The 19,834-nt window shown below is 42.7% G+C and overlaps 1 protein-coding gene across 1 annotated transcript in view; it reads left to right on the forward strand.

Moving 5' to 3' along the window:
* Positions 1 to 19,834, forward strand: part of cfap54 (cilia and flagella associated 54) — a 264,156-nt gene that overhangs the window by 32,026 nt on the left and 212,296 nt on the right. Inside the window, exons 5-8 of the mRNA XM_078554638.1 lie at positions 3,565 to 3,623; positions 6,070 to 6,213; positions 8,761 to 8,874; positions 8,976 to 9,077. Coding sequence (XP_078410764.1) covers positions 3,565 to 3,623; positions 6,070 to 6,213; positions 8,761 to 8,874; positions 8,976 to 9,077 — 419 coding nt within the window. The remainder of the gene's footprint in view (positions 1 to 3,564; positions 3,624 to 6,069; positions 6,214 to 8,760; positions 8,875 to 8,975; positions 9,078 to 19,834) is intronic.

Raw genomic sequence — 19,834 nt, forward strand, 5'->3', positions numbered from 1 at the left:
AGGGTGGAAGCAGCAGAGACTTTGGTTGCAGACTTCCAATTCTCTTTGAATATGAGAATGAGGATTGGAAGGTCACAAATGTTCATTAAAGGACAGAGAGTTGAATCCAGCAACCGTAGGCCAGTCAGCTTAATGTGGTGGCAGGAAACGTTCTGGTGCCCATAATCTGGGCTAAAATTGATTGTTACTTAAAAGAATTTGGGTTAATAAATTACAGCTAACATGGAATTGTCAAAGGTGAATCATGTCTGACAAACTTGATTGAGTTCTGCGATAAAATAATGGAGAGGGTTGATGAAGTCAGTGCAGTTAATGTTGTGAACATGGACTTTCAAAAATCATTTTAAGAAGTGCCACATATTTGATTTGTTAGCAAAATTGAAGCCCATGAGATTGAAGGGCAGCGCAGATCCAAAATTGGCTGAGAGATAGAAAACAGAGAATAGTGGAGACCAGTTTTTCTGACGGAATAGTGATTCCCAGAGAGTGGCTTGGGACTATTGCTCTTTTTGATGTAGATTATTGACCTGTACTTTAGGAAGGATGTCAAGGCCTCAGAGAAGCTGCAGGTGAGATTTACTAGAATGGTACCAGGGATGAGGGACTTCCGTTATCTGGAGAGAGTAGAAAAGCTGAGATTGTCCTTTTTAGACTAGATCATCAGTAACCAATATATGTTTTAAAACAGACATGTACTGTCATCGGTAAGTATTCCTTGTGCTCATTTCAATGTTAATTGTGTTGACACCTCTGTTACATGTGGTGACATCTTCCCCGTTACATTTTGTTACGACCAGTCCCCGGGTCAAGTCCCCCAATCTGTTAACTTCCCAAACAGGACTGCAATTGTGCTATGCCCCTGGGTGAGGAGGAATGAGCTGGCTCCTCTTCTTTATTTAACTCCCTTGGTTGGTCGTAACAAGGTTAATCTAAAAGAGATCCCTTCCCCCGTGGATACTTTTACCCAGCCCAAATGGTTTTTTTTAGAAGGAGCCAATTTAACCAGGCTTTCTTGAGTTAAAGAAGGAATAAGTTTATTAGTTACTAAAAACCCGAGAAAAATAATAAAAACGCAACACATATACACACAGATCAGAAATGAGAAGTCAGAGTCCAAATAAATGTCAAAAAAGATAAATGAATCAATATTTGGCTTGTCCGTGAGGAGTAGATGGCGGAATGTTGCGGCCGTTAAGTTGGGTGATTCTGGTAGAGCTGACCTTGGCAGTTTCTCAGTGGGTTTGAAGACACTTTGTTCAGCAGGATAGCTGAAGAAGCTGTCCTATTTCCTTTTTGATTGTGGCTTCCGCTGACCCTTGCCTCCAGCAACAGAGAGAGAGAGACTTTGCCTGCAACTTCAAGGGTGACTAGATGGTTGTATTCTTGCTGTCACACACATAGCACACAAGCACACTAGCACTGCTTTGCAGCTAGGTTTTTAACCCATTTTTCGCTGTGTATTCCTACAAGGGAAAAAGAACCATGCCTTGTGCCCAGAACCTGTTTTCTTTGATCTCTGACCATTTTACATATTCTGAGATATGAATCAACAGGAGATGGATTTTAGGTGCCTGCTGAGACATGGCAATCAGTCTTTTGTCTCTGCAACCACAGGCAATTTATTTTTTACTCATTAATGGAATGTGGGCTTTGCTGGCTGGGCCAGCATTTATTGCCCATCCCTAATTGCCCTTGAGAAGGTGGAGAAGGTGGATTGCTGCAGCCCATGTGGTGTAGGTACACCCACAGTGCTGTTAGTAAGGGAGTTCCAGGATTTTGACCCAGCGACAGTGAAGGAACGGCAATATATTTCCAAGTCAGGATGGTGAGTGACTTGGAGGGGAACTTCCAGGTGGTGGTGTTTCCATGTGTCTGCTGTCCTTGTCCTTCTAGGTGGCAGTGGTCATGGGTTTGGAAGGTGCTGTCTAAGGAGCCTTGGTGATTTCCTGCAGTGCATCTTGTAGATGGTACACACTGCTGCTACTGTGCGACGGTGGTGGAGGGAGTGAATGTTTGTGGATGTGGTGCCAATCAAGCGGGCTGCTTTGTCCTGGACAGTGTCCAACTTATTGAGTATTGTGGGAGCCGTACTCATCCAGGCAAGCTAGGAGTATTCCATTACATTCCTGACTTGTGCCTTGTCGACGGTGGACAGGCTTTGCGGAGTCAGGAGGTGAGTTACTCGTCACACGATTCCTAGCCTCTGACCTGCTCTTGTAGCCACAGTATTTACATGGCTAGTCCAGTTCAGTTTCTGGTCAAAGGTAACCCCAGGATGTTGATAGTGGGAGATTCAGTGATGGTAATGCCATTGAACATCAAGGGGTGATGGTTGGATTCTCTCTTGATGGAGATGGTCATTGCCTGACACTTGTGTGGCGCGAATGTTATTTGCCACTTGTCAGCCCAAGTCTGGATATGTCCAGGTCTTGCTGCATTTGGACATGGACTGCTTCAGTATCTGAGGAGTCGTGAATTGTGCTGAACACTGTGCAATCATCAGTGAACATCTCCACTCCTGACCTTATGACGGAAGGAAGGTCATTGATGAAGCAGCTGAAGATGGTTGGGCCTAGGACACAGATTAAAGTTCTGTCTTTTGCATCTTTCCTATCTCTCTTTCAAGTCCCTCTGCTTGAAGAAGGCCATGACACCTTTTCAGGTGCGACATTCCATGTTCTCAGGCAAGTCTGTCAGTATAATCCACATAGAAATTTTCCAGAAAATGGTCACTTTACATTATTAGCCATCTTGTTCTTGCTTGTGTTTCTTTAAAAACATACACATATTCCTTAAAAAGTTCAATATGCCCAAAATTAATTTGTGGCTTTTCATGACTGCATTTTCAATGGGATTTTCGCATTACAATATTGTGACAGGTTGTGTCACTCGAATACTTTAAGAACTGCTTTAAGTGTGCCTGCCGTTGCTGAATCTGACCACTAGATGTCACAGTGGAGCAGTTTTTCAAGTTCTGGAGCTTTCACTATGTTCACCATTTTCATAGGTAAGAAATAGCTTTCCTTCTAAAGTTTGTTTTAAATTTAAATTTTTAAACTTTTATCATTCTTACAGGCTTGCTGGAATGTCAACACTGCCACTTCCCCACTTTGGGCATTGGAGACTGGTCCTGCTACCACTGCCCTCAAGGCCATTCTGGCTTTGAAGTGATCATCACAGCTACTTTATTGTGAACCCAGTTCTGTAATTATTGGCAGTTTTAATTGTCTGCCTCCATAGTTTTCAAATCAATGGTTTAAAAACACTATGAACTTCAGAGAATCATATCATTTTAGTGTTTTGGGAGCACAATAAAATTACTGCTGTTATTTATGTGAATGCCAGATAATCTGACAATTGATGTAATATTTCCTTACAGTCGCTTCAATGGGGAATTTTTATTTTGCAGAAGACATAATAAGATATATTTATTAATCAATAGTTTCCGACTTTTCTAAATGGACATCAGTTGTTTTTAAGAAGAAAACGGAGTACATGTGTTTTTAAATTTATTTTTTCAATTATTGGTTGGAAATGCATTAACATGCTTCTATGTGTTTTTAGGTACGATTCACATTTACACCATCTGTAGACATATGATGGTTTTAGCACTTTATGCTAAGGTAAAGCAACATGCATATTACATTTGATCTTCTATAGCTCTTTCTGTGGTGGCTGCTCTGGTAATGTAGTAGATTGTGTCAGTCTGGCAGCAGAATAATTTTATTTTTATACTAAGTAGGCCCAGCTTCATCTATGATGTGCTGCTGCAACAGGTTTAACCTTCACAGCGAATGACAGATAACATTCATGACTCTGTGTCTATCTTTTGATTTTCTCTCTACAACAACAATACAACTTGCACTTATATAGCGTCTTTAACATAGCAAAATATTGCAAGGTGCTTTACAGGAGTATTATTGAACAAAATTTGACACCTATGTGTCCTATGTTTTTAATACTTTTTCTCTTTATTCCTGTGTGCATTGATGATTCAGCCTTTTTCTGTCTTTTTTTAATGTGTTTGATTCTCTCTCTATCCGCATGTGTATCAACTCGTCTTTCTCCAGCACCCTGTGTAGAACAATCAAAATTGCATCAGAAAAGCATCTTTAATAACATCAGAACATCTTAAAGTGCTTAACAGCCAATTAAGCACTTTTGAAAATGCAGTTGCTGTTGCAATCGATAACCTATTTTAGTGCTGCTTACTGAGAGGTAATTGTTGTCCAGGACATTGAAAATAAAACTCCCCAGCTCTTCTTCCAGTAGTGTCATGGGCTGTTTTACACCCACCTGAGAGGACAGACAATGCCTCAGTTTTATCTACTTCTTTCTTGAGTTCTGTGGCTGAAGGCAGGCCTTTGGTGATTATTAACTGAACCACAGCAAAGTTCCATGAGTTTTTACTATGAGTAGGACGAGGGGTCAGGTCTTGTGTCTACCTCTGCTAGAATGGGCCTCGAACCCTTTGCAGTTGGTGTTAATCAGATCAACACGCTAGCCAACTGAGCTAACCTCACCAGCAAACCCCACTGCCCACCTTGGTTTTATGTTTCATGCAACAGATGGCACCTCTGATAGTGTAGCACTTCTTTAGTACTAAAGTGTCAGCCTGGATTATTTGCTTGGGTCTCATAACCTGATTCAGAGGTGAAGTTGCTACCACTGAGTCAAGGCCTATAAATTCATCATTAAAGCCTTTTAATCTTTCTTAGTCACTCTTCCTCAATTTTTCACTCACTATTTGTGGTTTACTTACTGTCATAATGTGTTTGTTGTTCTCTCATGTATCTGTCACTGTCAGTACCATAGCCTGATTTCTCTTTTTCAGTGTGTGTGTTTCCCCTCTGTCCACACCAGTGCCTGTATTTCTCTGTCTGTGTAAAATCAACTGGGGAATTGGGTTAGCAGCAGACTTTCAGGAGAAGATAAAGTGCAGTTTGCTTTTGGATAGATACATGTGAAATTAGATTTGGGTAAGCTGAGAAGGAAAAGAGCAGAAGATAGCAAGAAGGGCGGAAATTCAGAGTAAATCCATAAGCCAACTGCTAATTGTACAAAAATCTAACTATAACATCCTTAATGTGAGGAGAAAGTTCTAAGAAACATCACAATTGGAGGGAAATATACAATCTTTGAGATTTGGGCTGGATGAATCTAAAAAATAAGGAAAAATGATCGATTTAACAAAAATGGGAGGTGAGATTTAAGAGCTGTCAAGGAGATAATAGGCGAGGGGTTCTCAATGAAATGGAGAGTGACTTGCAGGGTTAATCTTAGACATGCTATAGGTCAACTTGGAGACATAGGGAGAAGAATATTGGAAAAGATTGGTGGAAAAAGTACAGTGGGTACAATTTCATCTTCACCACATAGACAGTGATCTGGCAGAGCGGAGCACCCTGCCTTCTATCACAGAGCTCTCCTAATTTCTGTTGGAATGGGTGTAATTCAGAGTGGACCCAGGAACTATCTATAAACCATGCCAAACTCTAAAAATAGCATCCTCAATGTGGGGAGAAAGTTCTAAGAGACATCATAATGGGAGGGAAATATAGAATGAAATAACGAATGGGTGCTTGATTTCTGCCCAAGCAGTGGAAATGAAAATGTACTCCAGGGAGCCTTAAATACATGGAAATGGAGCAGAATCATGGAAGTAAATACCAGGAGTGGGAGCTGACAGCATGCAGTTATTGTGGTGGATTTCCATGTGCTTGTTCTCCATACCCTTTATTTTGTATAGAGTGCTGTGAAGATTTTTTTCCTTTTTTTGAGGCTTAATAATATTTCTATTTCATATATACTTTAAAGGATCCAATTTTTTAAAGCTAATATATTAGTATCGCTAAATTTCTTTAGATGCCTGCTGATGCTGTCTGTATATGTGAGTGAGAGCCACTGTTTTAATATGTATAAATGGGAGCTAGAGAACATAGATAATCATGTAAACGATATTACGGTGTAAGTTGGTTGGAATCAATTATTTTCTGGTTGTCGCTCATGTTTATGTTAAGTATCTGATAAGTCTGAGAATATTACATAATTATTTTGCTGTTTGATCAGGCCTTTGAATATATACTGTGGGCAGCCATCTGCATGGAAACATCTTTTCCACTTTCAACAGTTCGCTATCTAAGATGGAGAGCTACTCTTTATACTGCTGTGTGTCAGTGTTACTATGACTGTGAATCTGACATACTTGCAGAGGTATAGTTTTTTTTTAGTGTTATTGCACAATCTATCTGTTGCATTCTTGGCGTGAATCTCACATAATATCTTTTGAATATGCTATTTAATGTCTAGAATACATGTTTCAAAAAATACAATATAATACATTGAAAAATACAAACCATCTCCGACCTATATTCACATCTGCCAGGGCTGTGTGTTGGTAGGAACATGACCCCAACAGTTCCCTTCCACGACTCTTATAGTGGTCTTGAAAACATATAGGCCCAGATTTTTGCTTCCAAGTTGGGTGCGCAGAGACGGGAGAATTCCTGGCTCTGCGAACCTAACCTTGAAAAATGGCGGCCCGCAGTTCTGATTTTTGTTCTGGGTGGTTGGGCTGGATTAGAAGTCAGGGCTGCTGCTCTCAAAATATTAAAACAAAAAAAAGTCCTTCACCCCTCATCCCCCATCTACCCCACACGCTCCCCATGCCAACATTTGCCACCTCATGTTCCTCACTGACTCCTCATACCCCCATGCCATACCCCCATGCCAAACCATGTCCTTCTACCTATCCCCTGGCCACTCATGCCCCCATGCCAACCCATGCCGCTCTACCCACCTCTATGTCCACTCACAGTCCCTATGCCAACCATGCCCCTGTACCCACCCCCATGGCTGCTCATATCCCCTATGCCTCCACAGTCATGCCCCTTTATAGCCCCTACGCCAACTTAGTGCTAACTCATGCCAACCCATGCCTCTACTCACCATCCTTTGTTCTTACCTTCTCCATGCCAACTCACCTAGTATCCTGTGACAGCCGTTTCATAACTTTGACAGTTCTTTGACAGTTTTGACAATTCCAATGAGTTTATGCACTTACACACAATCATGTTTACTTTTAACAATCTCAAAGGGTGCCTACCTCTCCCAAAGCTGTCCTGGCACCTTATCCAAAGGGATACCCTGACTATCTAAATGAATCCACCAAGTTCAGATCAGTCCTTTCCTGGTCCAATCTGCACACGCCAGGTTTCACACTCCTGGCCGACTAAAATCCCACTTCAGTGGAGGCAGCTGATGATTTAAATGCCCTGCTGCCACCATAAACTGTGCATGCACAAACCCTGGCCTGATTCCAGTCCCAGGGCGGGACTTAGGATTTCCGGGCTATTCAGTCATTTCTGCCACAACAGAGAAGGTATCCATCATGGTGAAAATCTGGGCTGGGCCATGATTTTTCTCCTTATAATAAATTTTCTAGTTGCACTTTCTATTTGATCTTTTCTGGAGCTCTTCTTATGCTTTCAAAGGTTTCTTGCCTAAATTCTTGCATGACCACGTTCTTACTTTTGATCTTGACCTTAATTATGTTAAATGAACCTGTACAAAGGACCCCACATATTTACTTGCTTCTGAGCTGGATTTTGTGAACCACTAAGCTCATATAACATGCTCAGGTTCTCTCTTTACATATTTTATTAAGATGTTGTCACTGTTTACCCTCCTAAAGTTGTTTGTACCTCAACCATTCCTTTCCAGTTATTCTGTTGTCCATGCAATTTACCTATCTACTTTACCACTTTACTTTTGTGAGATATTGAAATGCCCCCTTCACAGTGTATGGCAATGGGATTAATTTTGGAGTTTTCTTGGAAAGAGCGCTGTGCTGTGAACCTCTATGGTTCTTTTATAATTTGATCACCTCTTTTAGATCTGCACTTAGAACATAAGAACTAGGAGCAGGAGTAGGCAATTCAGCTCCTCGAGCCTGCCCCGCCATTCAATATGATCATGGGTGATCTCATTTCGGCCTCAACTCCAATTTCCTGCCCTCTCCCCATAACCTTTCAACCCATTACTAATTAAAAATCTGTCTATCTCCTCCTCAAATTTATTCAACGCCCCGGCATCCACTGCACTCTGAGATAGTGAATTCCACAGATTCACGGCCCTTTGAGAAAAGCAATTCCTCTTCATCTCTGATTTAAATCTACCACCCCTTAGCCTAAAACTATGGCCTCTCGTTCTAGAGTGCCCCACAAGGGGAAACATCCGCTCCAAGTCTCCTCCCTTTAGCATCTTATATGCCTTAATTAGATCTCCTCTCATCCTTCTAAACTCTAGCGAGTATAGGCCTAAGAACTCGAATTTAATCTTCTCTCATCCAGTGAATTCAGCCCGATATTTTTCAGGTATTTCATAACTGTATTTTCTCGTCCCTGGTGACATCTTGCTGAGTCTATGACACACCTTTTGCAAGGCTCTGATATCCTTTCATTAATAGGGTGCCTAAACTTTGCACTGTTATAGAATTATATAATCACACATTAATTTTAAAATGATGGACATTAATCAATGAATTCCAAAGCACAAAGGAGACTATTCAAGTCAATTTTGGAATCAATAAATAAAACAGGAATGACATGCTTCCGACAACATTGTGAATAATTCAGTAATGTAAATTAAGTTGCTTATGTAGATTAATTTTAATATGTGCAACATTTCACGGCAAGTTAAGATTGTACGTATTCTCTGATCTTTATATAGCATGTTAATGTTGTCTCTTATTTTAAATAGACATTTGCTCGCCGTGCTTTAGGCAAGATCAGTGAACTAAGCCAGATGGAAACCTTGGGCTCCTCTCCTCAAACTCCTGAAGTTGCAAAAGCCTTTAGAGAGGCCACTGTCAAGGTACCAGGAGCAGCAACATTGAATGATATCAATTTAATAGAATGTAATATTCACTTCCACTTAACCAATACATTTAACCTAAAATGTTTTGCTTCCTTTAGGTGTCCGTAATGATCTTTAAAAGAGCAGTAATTGAAAGTAGAAGAAAACCAAAAGGGATTTTGCGGCCTAAACAAAAAACTAACTACAAAGAGTCTCAAAATGTGAGTTTTTAATTAGCCCTAGTTTATTTACCGAATGTAAAGTTGTGATTGATTTCTAAAATGCTTTGCTTAAATTTCTTACTGCTATGAGGTACACATTTTCAAGGCAGAGCTGCATCTGTATGAACTCAAACACAGCCATGAAATACTGTTCACTGTTAAACTTCTAACAGCCAATCGGTGAAGGAGGAGACCAGAAGATAATCTTTACTCAGGTTTTAGATTTATTCCCAAAGTCAAACATTATAAATATATATCTCCTAACTCTACAACCCACTGTCATTGTTGTTGGCTGTCCCTCGATTCAAGGATGAAGTCTGCTCAGGGTTACGAGTTTCTGCCAAGGGTCTTCATGTGACTGAACAGGCTGATCCTCAACCCCCAGATCTTTGGGCACTTGGGGCAGGACAGCCCACGAGGTAATGAGATCTGGAGTGCAGGATTTTCTTCCTTTCCTTTCCTTCTTTGCCACTGCTCTGCTTCACCATTAAGGTGTTTGGACTCGAAGCCTGATGCAGCTTGATGGACAAGTTATCACCATTTTGAATGATTGGAGCAGCTCCTCCCAGCCATTAATGTCAATGCCATCATGCTTCAAGGAGAACTTTAGAATGTCTTTGAAGTATTTTCTTTGTTCTCCCCTGAAACGCTGGCCATTTGAGAGTTGAGAAAACAGGACCTGTCAGGGGAGACACCCTTTGGTCCAGTCCATTGTAGTTGAGCTTTCAGGAGTTTTGCCTAAATGATTGTGGAGCTGGCTTCAAGAGGGACACCAACAGTTGTTTGATGCTCCTCCCATCAAATCCAGAGGATGCGGTGGAAACATTGCTGCTGGAATTTCTCTAGCGCTCTGATGTATTGCAGATACACAGTCCGGGTCTCATTGCAGTACAGGAGCATGGTGACGACAACTAACACTAGAACTCCTGTTGGCTTGCAGAGGTTTTTGTTGTTAAACACTTGCTGTTGTAGTTTGAAGAAGATTGAGCTGGCATGTCTGATCCAGTATTGGATCTCCTCTTTAACGATAGCCTTTTGAGAGAGGTGAGTGCCAAGGTATGGGAAGTGCTCAACATATTCCAGAGTCTCTCTTTTAACATATATGGAGATGGAATATTTGACTGACCAGGTCTGGGTTGATATGAGTTTTGTTTTATCAACATTCAAGGACAGGCCAAATCTAATTCAAGGGCAGGATATTCCCCCCGTTGGGGGTGAAGTTGAATTGCAGGCGTGCATAGGCGTGCCTCCGATTGGCGCCCCCGATCAGGGACGCAGCGCCATTTTACGTGGGCGGGCCAATTAAGGCCCGCCCAGCGCGACGTCCGCATGGAAGCACTATGAGCTCCCTGTGCGGGCGGGGGGAATCCCTAAACTTGAGAGTGTGCTCTTTCGCACATGCGTACGAAAGAGCGCACTGATCTCCCTGAGGCTAAGTGCAGCCTCAGGGAGATTGGCTGTTCTGTGACAAAAATTAAAAATAGAGAAAAAAAAATTCCTGGCATGTCCCCTCATGTGACACTGCCACATGAGTTGGGACATGTCCATAATTTTTACAAAAACTTTAATAAAATTTTTAAAAACTTACATGAAGCCTCATCCCGCCCGTGGATGAGGTTTCATGCATTTTCTAATTCCCACCGGGGCTCCTGGCCTGCCCACCAACCTTAAGGTAGGACGGGCAGGTCCATTAGTTAGCTTAATGACTCTGTCAATGGCCTCAATTGGCCATTGACAGGTTGACGGGTGCACAGCTGATTTTGCTGCGCTCCCGCCAACCTTAAAATTTAAATGGGGCGAGGTGACATTGGGAGTTCCGCCCGACGTCACTGCGCGTCATTTTCCGCGTCGGTGAGCGGGCCCCGCCCCCCCCCCCCCCCTTGCTGGCCGACGGGAAACTCCTGCCCCAAGAGATCGAGAGTGGCTCGCAAATCTGGTGTGGAGTGGGCAACGACATTGTAGTCATCTGCAAACTGTAGCTCATGTATGTTTATGGTGGTCAGTTTAGTTTTGGCACAGAGACAACTGAGGTTAAAGAGTTTTCCATATAAGCCATATTTAATACTCACACCAGAGGACAGTTGATCTTTGATGAGGTGAATAGCCACTGTCAGGTAGATTATAAATACTATGGGGGCTATCAAACAGTCTTGCTTGGCACTGGTCTGGATTTTGAAGGGGGACTGTTTTAGATCTCCCATTCAAGACAGTTGCAGTCATATTATCATGAAGCAATTGCAGGACTGTGATGAAGTTTCTTGAACATCCAAATCTTTGGAGCACAATCCAAAGAGCCTCATGATTTACTGAGTCAAATGCTTTGGTCAGGTTGATGAATACAATGAAGAGTTCCTGGTGTTGTTCTCAACATTTTTCTTGGATTTATCTGGCAACAAAGGCCATGTCAATGGTTCCTATGAAAAGTCTGAAGTCACACTGTGTCTCTGGGAGGATTTCCTCAACCACAGGAACTAGGCGATTCAGGAGAATGCATGTCAGGATTTTCCCTGCTATGGACAAGAGGCAAATACCTCAATACTTTCCACAGCATCATTTATCTCCCTTCTTGAAGATAGTTACAATTGTTGTATTCCTAAAGTCAGGAGGGAATCTCTTTTTCCTCCCAAATCTGTAGGACTAATGCATGGAGTCTTGATGTGAGCAAAAGTTCACCAGCTTTGAAGACCTCAGCTAGAATGCCATCAGGGCTGCAAGCTTTGTTGTTTTTCATCTGTTTGATTGCCTGTTGCAGATTTTCCATTGATGGTGGTTCACCCATGGATTCTATCACAGGGTACTGGGAGATAGCCTGGCGACTATCAGTTGCCACTGTGGATTCATGATTGAGAAGTTGTTAGAAATGTTCTTTCCAGTGTTGACAGGTGGGATTGTCATTCTTAAGAAGTGAGATACCATCCTGTGAGCAAAGGGGATTTTGTCCATTTGACCTTGGTCTATAGATGGCCTGGTGGCTTCAAAAAAGCTTTGCGTGTCATGACGGTCAGCAGACTGTTGGATCTCTCAGGCTTTCTCTTCCAATCACTTTTCCTTTATCTTCCTTATTTTACAACCCACCACTAGTGTCCCTAAGTATATCATTATATGTGCTTAAGTAATTATCTAATGACTGCATCCCCCCACCCCCATCTATATACACTTTAATTTATACAGTTAACAGATTCCCTTTTTCTTTTTAAAATAAAACCGAAATAATATTCACAATATTTCAAAACAAATGAAAAAATGATTTTCCATATTCTTTCTGAAGCATTACATTACAAGACATCCCTCTTCCAGACCCCAGATAATCTTTTGGAACAAGCACTTCCTTTTGTGAAACAATCACACAAATGTTGACTTGCACCAGCCCATTTTATCTTGGAGATTTCTATTTTTCTAACATTTGTTTCATGCTAGCAGGTCAATCTTTCATTTTTTTTCACTTACACTTTTTGTAGCGTGTACGTTTCCCACAAGCAGCGATTATCTAACATTCAATGGGAAAACAGTTTTCAGTTTTCCCCATGTATAGAATTTCCCCTAAAATATTTGCCAAATAGAATCTCATATCCACTACTTTCATAATAATCAGTATTCCTCTGAAGTCAAAATACCTTTAATGACTCTTACTTTAATTACTTTTAAATTTACTCTCAGGCTAAAGGAAAACATTCGTTACTCATTTTCACCCACCAAAAATATTATGTAACCCACTGCATTTGAATACCCATCAGGAAGATTGACATGAGAAGCATCACTAAAAGTAACTAATTTGGTAATACAGAACTTGTGTTGATGAAAAAAAAGATTTTTTTTGTCGAAGCTTTTTGTCTTGTGCTTATCAGGACAATGCACAAGAAAATGCCAATGTCAGGGGAAACAACAATTTATACAATATGAGAAGAGAGTGCTGATTGGTAGAGGCATTACCATTGAAAATACACTAGTTGCACCAAAGCTTCGACAAAAATACCTGTTTTTTTTTCAACAATAACAAATTTCATGTTCTCTGGGTCACCCAAGGATGGAAACTTCAGTATGTGTTTCTCCATATTTAATTTTTTAAATGTTTTATTTTTCCTTAAAGCATCCTGGACTATAGCTTGTTTCATGATAGTATTTAATTCCAATACATAAAAGCTAGTATCTGGTCTTGTCTGAGTACATAACCAATTCAGCTGACCAATTCAACCTTGCAACAATTCTGTCTCTTCGTTAGATGTGACATCACCTTTCTGTGATGACCCAGCACAATTAACCGGGGTAGGAGTAACACTCTTTAGATGGGATTGCTGATTCAAAATTACTCCAGACCTATCGTGCTTAATATCTGAACCAATATAGTTAAAGTCCCCTTAAGCCTGACTTCCAATCTTAAATTCCATTTTAATCTTATTAATAATATATTTCTCAAATTCCACAGTACAACTCCAAAAGAGATCATTAACATGTATCATGAAAATGAAAATGCCTTAAAGTTTCCCTTTTTGATATCAATAAAACATTGCGGGATCTGCCTTTAAGTTGAAAACAGCCTACTTTCAACAAAGCAGATCTCACCTAAAAATACCACACCCTTGAGGTATCGTTTAGCATTAAACACATTTGTTTAGTTTCCATACATTGCCTTCTGCGATTTGCCTCTTTCACTGGTTTCAGAAACACTTCTCTCCGATAACTTTGACCCTGCAGAAACGTGGCTTTTATGTCAATTGATCTAAACTCCCACGAATATGTGGTAGAAAGAACTAAAAGGACTGTCACGAATACTTTTCCCGTTGTGGGAGAATCCACTTAACATCTGTACTGTCCAATGGCTCTTCAAAAGCCTGAGCAACTTGCCTCACTATAGCCACATAAGCCCCATCTGCAAGGACGTTTTCTGTACAAATCCATATATGTGATGAGGCTGGTTGTCCCCTGTTTTTTTATTCATTTATGGGATGTGGGATTTGCTGGCTAGGCCAGCATTTATTGCCGATCCTTAATTACCCCTTGAGAAGGTGTGAGCTGCCTTTTTGAATCGCTGCAGTCCCTGTGATGTAGGTGCACCCACAGTGCTGTTAGGGAGGGAGTTCCAGGATTTTGACCCAGTGACTGTGGAGGATTGATGATATATTTCCAAATCAGGTTGGTGAGTGGCTTGGAAGGGAACTTCCAGGTGGTGGTGCTCCCATGTATCTGCTGCCCTTCTCCTTTTAGATGGTAGTGGTTGTGGTTTTGGAAAGTGCTGTCTAAGGAACCTTGATAAATTCCTGCAGTGCATCTTGTAGACTGCTGCCAGTGTTTGTTGGTGGTGGAGGGAGTGAATGTTTGTGGAAGGGGTGCCAATCAAGCGGGCTGCTTTGTCCTGGATGGTGTCAAGCTTCTTGAATGTTGTTGGAGCTGCACTCATCCAGGCAAGTGGGGAGTATTCCAACACTCTCCTGACTTGTGCCTTGTAGATACTGGTCAGGCTTTGGGGAGCCAGGAGGTGAGTTACTCGCTGCATGATTCTTAGCCTCTGACTTGCTCTTGTAGCCACATGTTTATATGGCTCGAACAGTTCAGTTTCTGGTCAATGGTAACCTGCCAGGATGTTGACAGTGGGGGATTCAGTGATGCTAATGTCAAGGGTTGATGGTTAGATTCTCTCTTGTTGGAGGTGGTCTTTGTTTGGCATGAATGTTACTTGCCATTGTCCAGGCCTGCATTTGGATATGGATTGCTTCTGTACCTGAGGAGTCGCGAATGGTGCTGAACATTGGGCAATCATCAGCAAACATCCCCACTTCTGACCTTATGATGGAAGAAAGGTCATTGATGAAGCAGCTGAAGCTGGTTAGACCTAGGACACTACCCTCAGTAACTCTTGCAGTGATGTTCTGGAACTGAGATGGTTGACTTCCAACAACTGCAATCATCTTCCTTTGTGCTATGCATGACTCCAACCAGTGTAGAGTTTTCCCCTGATTCCCATTGACTCCAGTTTTGCTAGGGCTCTTTGATACCACACTCGGTCAAATGCGGCTTTGATGTCAAGGGCAGTCACTCTCACCTCACCTCTGGAGTTCAGCTCTTTTGTCCATGTTTAAACCAAGGCTTAGTAAGGTCTGAAGCTGAGTGACCCTGGCGGAACCCACACTGAGCATCAGTGAGCAGTTTATTGCTAAGTAAGTGCCACTTGATAGCACTGTTGTCGACCCCTTCCATCACTTTACTGATGATGAAGAGAAGACTGATGGGGCGGTAGTTGGCCAGGTTGGATTTGTCCTGCTTTTTGTGTACAGGACATACCCGGACAATTTTCCACATAGCTGGGTAGAAGCCAGTCTTATAGCTGTACTGGAACAGCTTGGCTAGAGACATGGCAAGTTCTGGGGCACAAATCTTCAGTACTATTTTGGAATATTGTCAGGGCCCATAGCCTTTGCAGTTTCCAGTGCCTTCAGCTGTTTCTTGATATCATGTGGATTGAATTGAATTGGCTGAAGACTGGCATCTGTGGTGCAAGGGATCTCGGGAGGAGGCTGAGATAGATCATCCACTCAGCACTTCTGGCTGAAGATTGTTGCGAATGCCTCAGCCTTATCTTTTGCACTGATGTGCTGGGCTCCTCCATCATTGAGGATGGGGATATTTGTGGAGCCTCCTCCTTCTGTGAGTTGTTTAATTGTCCACCACCGTTCACGACTGGATGTGGCAAGACTGCAGAGCTTAGATCTGATTTGTTGGTTGTGGAATTGCTTAGCTCTGTCTATCACTTGCTGCTTATGCTGTTTGGTATGCAAGTGGTCCTGTGTTGTAGCTTCCCTAGGTTGATAAGCTTAGGTATGCCTGATGCTGCTCCTGGCATACCCTCCTGCACTCTTTGTTGAACCAGGGTTAATCCCATGGCTTGAAGGTGATGGTAGATTGGGAGATATGCTGGGCCAAGAGCTAACAGATTGTGGTTGAGTACAATTCTGCTGCTGCTGATGAACCACAGCACCTCATGGATGCCAAGTCTTGAGTTGCTAGACCTGTTTAAAGTCTATCCCATTTAGCAAGGTGGTAGCGCCACACAAACACAATGGAGGGTATCCTCAATGTGAAGACGGGACTTGGTCTCCACAAGGACTATGCGGTGGTCACTCCTACTGATACTGTCATGGACAGATGCATCTGCGGCAGACAGGTTGATGATGATGAGGTCAAGTATGTTTTTCCCCCTTGTTGGTTCCCCCACAACCTACCGCAGATCCAGTCTAGCAGCTATGCCCTTTAGGACTCGGCCAGCTTGGTCAGTAGTGGCGCTACTGAGCCACTCTTAGTGATGGACATTGAAGTCCCCCACCCAGAGTACATTCTGCACCCGTGCCACCCTCAGTGCTTCCTCCAAGTAGTGTTCAACATGGAGGAGCACTGATTCATCAGCTAAGGGGGGCGCGGCACATGGTAATCAGCAGGTTTCCTTACCCATATTTGACCTGATGCCATGAGACTTCATGGTGGCCAGTGTCGATGTTGAGGATTCCCAGGGCACCTCCCTCCTGACTGTATACCAGTGTGCCACCACCCCACTGGGTCGGTCCTGCTGTTTAGAGTAACCTCCAAATTCCTTTCAATGATCGACTTCCTGTCGTTTCGTCTCATTGATTTGTTTATCCTTTAGTCTATTGGCACAAATAAAACTTGACGGTTAAGAGGGCTTCTGCCTCTAGTTTTATCTTGAGACTGTTCCATAGCCCTCATTTTATTGTGTAATCTATTCAAGTTGTGGTGTTTACTTGTCCTTTGATGTGTTTCAGGACTACCACTAATACTAGCGGGGCAAGGGAAGTGGGGAGGGGGAAGGTGAGAGTGAATGCCCTTGATAAAAGCAAAATACTGTGGATGCTGGAAACCTGAAACAAAAGCAAATAATGCTGGAAAAACTCAGCAGGTCTGACAGCATCTGTGGAGAGAAAGACAGTTAACGTTTCGAGTCCGTATGACTCTTCTTCAGAGCTGAAAGAAAGTAGAAATGTGGTGAAATATATACTGTTTAAGGCATGGGGGGTTGCGGAACAGGTGAAGCTGGATAGAATGCCAGCAATAGATGGAGGCAAAGGAGGGAATGCGAAAGATGTCATAAACAAAAGGTAAAAAGGTTGTTAATAGTGGTGGTTCTGGCTAAAGGAGGTGCTCATGGTGACAATTGTGGTGGTTCTGGCTAAAGGAGGTGCTCATGGTGACAATAGTGGTGGTTCTGGCTAAAGGAGGTGCTCATGGTGACAATAGTGGTGGTGCTGACTAAAGGAGGTGCTGATGGTGACAATAGTGGTGGTTCTGGCTAAAGGAGGTGCTAATAGTGACAATAGTGGTGGTTCTGGCTAAAGTGAATGCCCTTGATATCAGTGTAGCATTTGATCAAGAAACCCTGGTAAAATTGAAGTCAATGGGAATCAGGGGTAAACTCTCTGCTAGCTGGAGTCATACCTCACTCAAAGAACAATGGTTGCAGTTTTTGGAGGTCAATCATCTCAGCCCCAGTAGTGTTGGATTTCCTCAGGGTAGTGCCCTAGGTCCAACTATCTTCAGCTGCTTCATCAAACATAAGGTCAGAATTCGGAATGTTCGCTGATGACTGCACAATGTTCGGTACCATTCCCAACTCCTCAGATATTGATGCAGTCTATGTCCATATGCAGCAAGAACTGAAAACATTCTGGCTTTGGCTGATAAGTGGCAAGCAACATTTGTGGCGCACAAGCGCCAGGCAATGACCATCTCCAACAAGAGAGAATATAACCATCTTCCCTTCACATTCAATGCCTTGAATCCTCCGCTATCAACATCCTGGGAGTTACCATTGATCATAAACTGGACCAGCCATTTAAATACTGTGGCTATAAGTGCAGGTCAGAGCTGGAATTCTGAGAGGAGTAACTTACCTCCTGACACCCCAAAGCCTGTCCAGCATCTACAAAGCAAGTCAGGAGTGTCATGGAATACCCTCCACCTGCATGTATGCAGCTCTAACAACACTCAAGACGCTCTATACCATCCAGACAAAACAGCCCACTTGACCGGCACCCCATCCACCAACTTAAACACTCACTCCCTCCAACAATACACAGTGGCAGCAGTGTGTACCATCTACAAGATGCGCTGCAGCAACTCACCAAGGCACCTTCAACAGCACCTTCCAAACCACCTGGAAAGATGAGGACAACAGGCACGTGGTAACACCACTACCTGCAAGTTCCCCTCCAAGCCACACATCACCCTGACTTGGAACTATATTGCCGTTCCTTCACAGTTGCAGGATCAAAATTCCAAAACTCCCTTTCCAATAGCATTGTGGGTATACCTGGACCAGATGGACTGCAGCAGTTCAACAAGGCGGCTCACTACCACTTTCTCAAGGGCCCACATCGCATGAAAGAATGAAAAGAAATCTCTCTCTCGCCTGCTTGGAGACTCTTCCTCTGGTACGTGATTATTTTCTAAGGTAAAAGTCACTGTCAGACCCACTCAGACCCAAAACTTGCAATGCGTTTTCTTACTTTCCAATCTTATACCCCATTTTGCTTGTCCATGGACCTCACGTTTTGGCCATCATCTTGAAAATTTAACTGGTAATTAAACTTGCCAGTAGCTTTTCCTGCACTCCCACAATAGTTGCATCTTGCTGAAAAGAGAGACACATTGCTGAAGCTTTGCGATGTAATGCGTGAAAAGAGCTATCACACCAGCTCTTAGCCATTAAAATGTGAACTGTAGGACAAGCCACACCAGTTGTTTATATTAGGACAAATTCTTTTCTTTACAATCTACTTCAGCTGTTATTGCTAACAGTGTAGTGATGTTAAATTCATATTTTATATTGCACAATCAGGGCTGAATTCTTCCCATGTTGGTAGGTGAGAGTTTATAAATTAAGGTTAAGTGTATACAGTTGGGGGTGGGGGGACACATATAAAGAGGCACTTATTGACACTTGTGGTGGGTTGTAGAGTTAAGAGCTATACATTTGTAATGTCTCACTTGGTGAACAAATCTAAAATTGAGTAAAAATTGATTTCTGGCCTCGTCCTTCACTAACTGGCTGTCAGAGGTTTCACACTAGATCAGTGGTAGGATGGGAACTTTACCACCACTGTGACCCTGCTCTTACCCTGGCCTTTCTTCTTTGGTTGCCTCTCACTTGGAATCAGGTGAGCCCCGAGTGGGACCTTCACCATTAGGAGGGTGCCTGCTGCTGATAACACAAGCCCATGATTGCAGTGCCTGGAATTGTGGCTGGGATTTCAAAGAGTGGGAGTGGGGGTTGGTGGTGGTGGTGGGTGGTGTGTGCATGTGGGAAAACCCAGAGGAGAAGCAGAGGATTTCTTTTTTAAGGTTTTAAAGGTTTGCATTTGAAGTCTATATGGAGGGAGAGAGGCCCACTTACTGGGCTTTCTCCCAACATCCAGTAACTGGTTGCTTGTTCCTCTACCCCAGAGGCTGCTGTCATCTTTGTCTTGATGGCCAGTGGTGAGAGTGACTGGAAGCTGGGAAACCTGGTTATTTATCAGTCCTACCTTACTGTTGGCATTAATGTGCAATGGGCAGGAAATGGATGTCCTGGTGAGGGTGGGGAGGAAAAAAATTGAAGTTGTGGCAGGGCTGTGAGGTAAGACTTACCACCCAATTTTTTCCTATGTTCTGCTGTTATTCTGCTTAACTTTGAGTAGGACAACAGAGGAAAATCCAGCCCACCAGTGCTTGACCTATGTCAGAGAGCATGCTGCTGCACCAATGCTAAAGTGTAG

The sequence above is a fragment of the Cetorhinus maximus genome, chromosome 12, assembly GCF_964194155.1.
Source record: "Cetorhinus maximus chromosome 12, sCetMax3.hap1.1, whole genome shotgun sequence".
NCBI classification, from domain to species: Eukaryota; Metazoa; Chordata; class Chondrichthyes; order Lamniformes; family Cetorhinidae; genus Cetorhinus; species Cetorhinus maximus.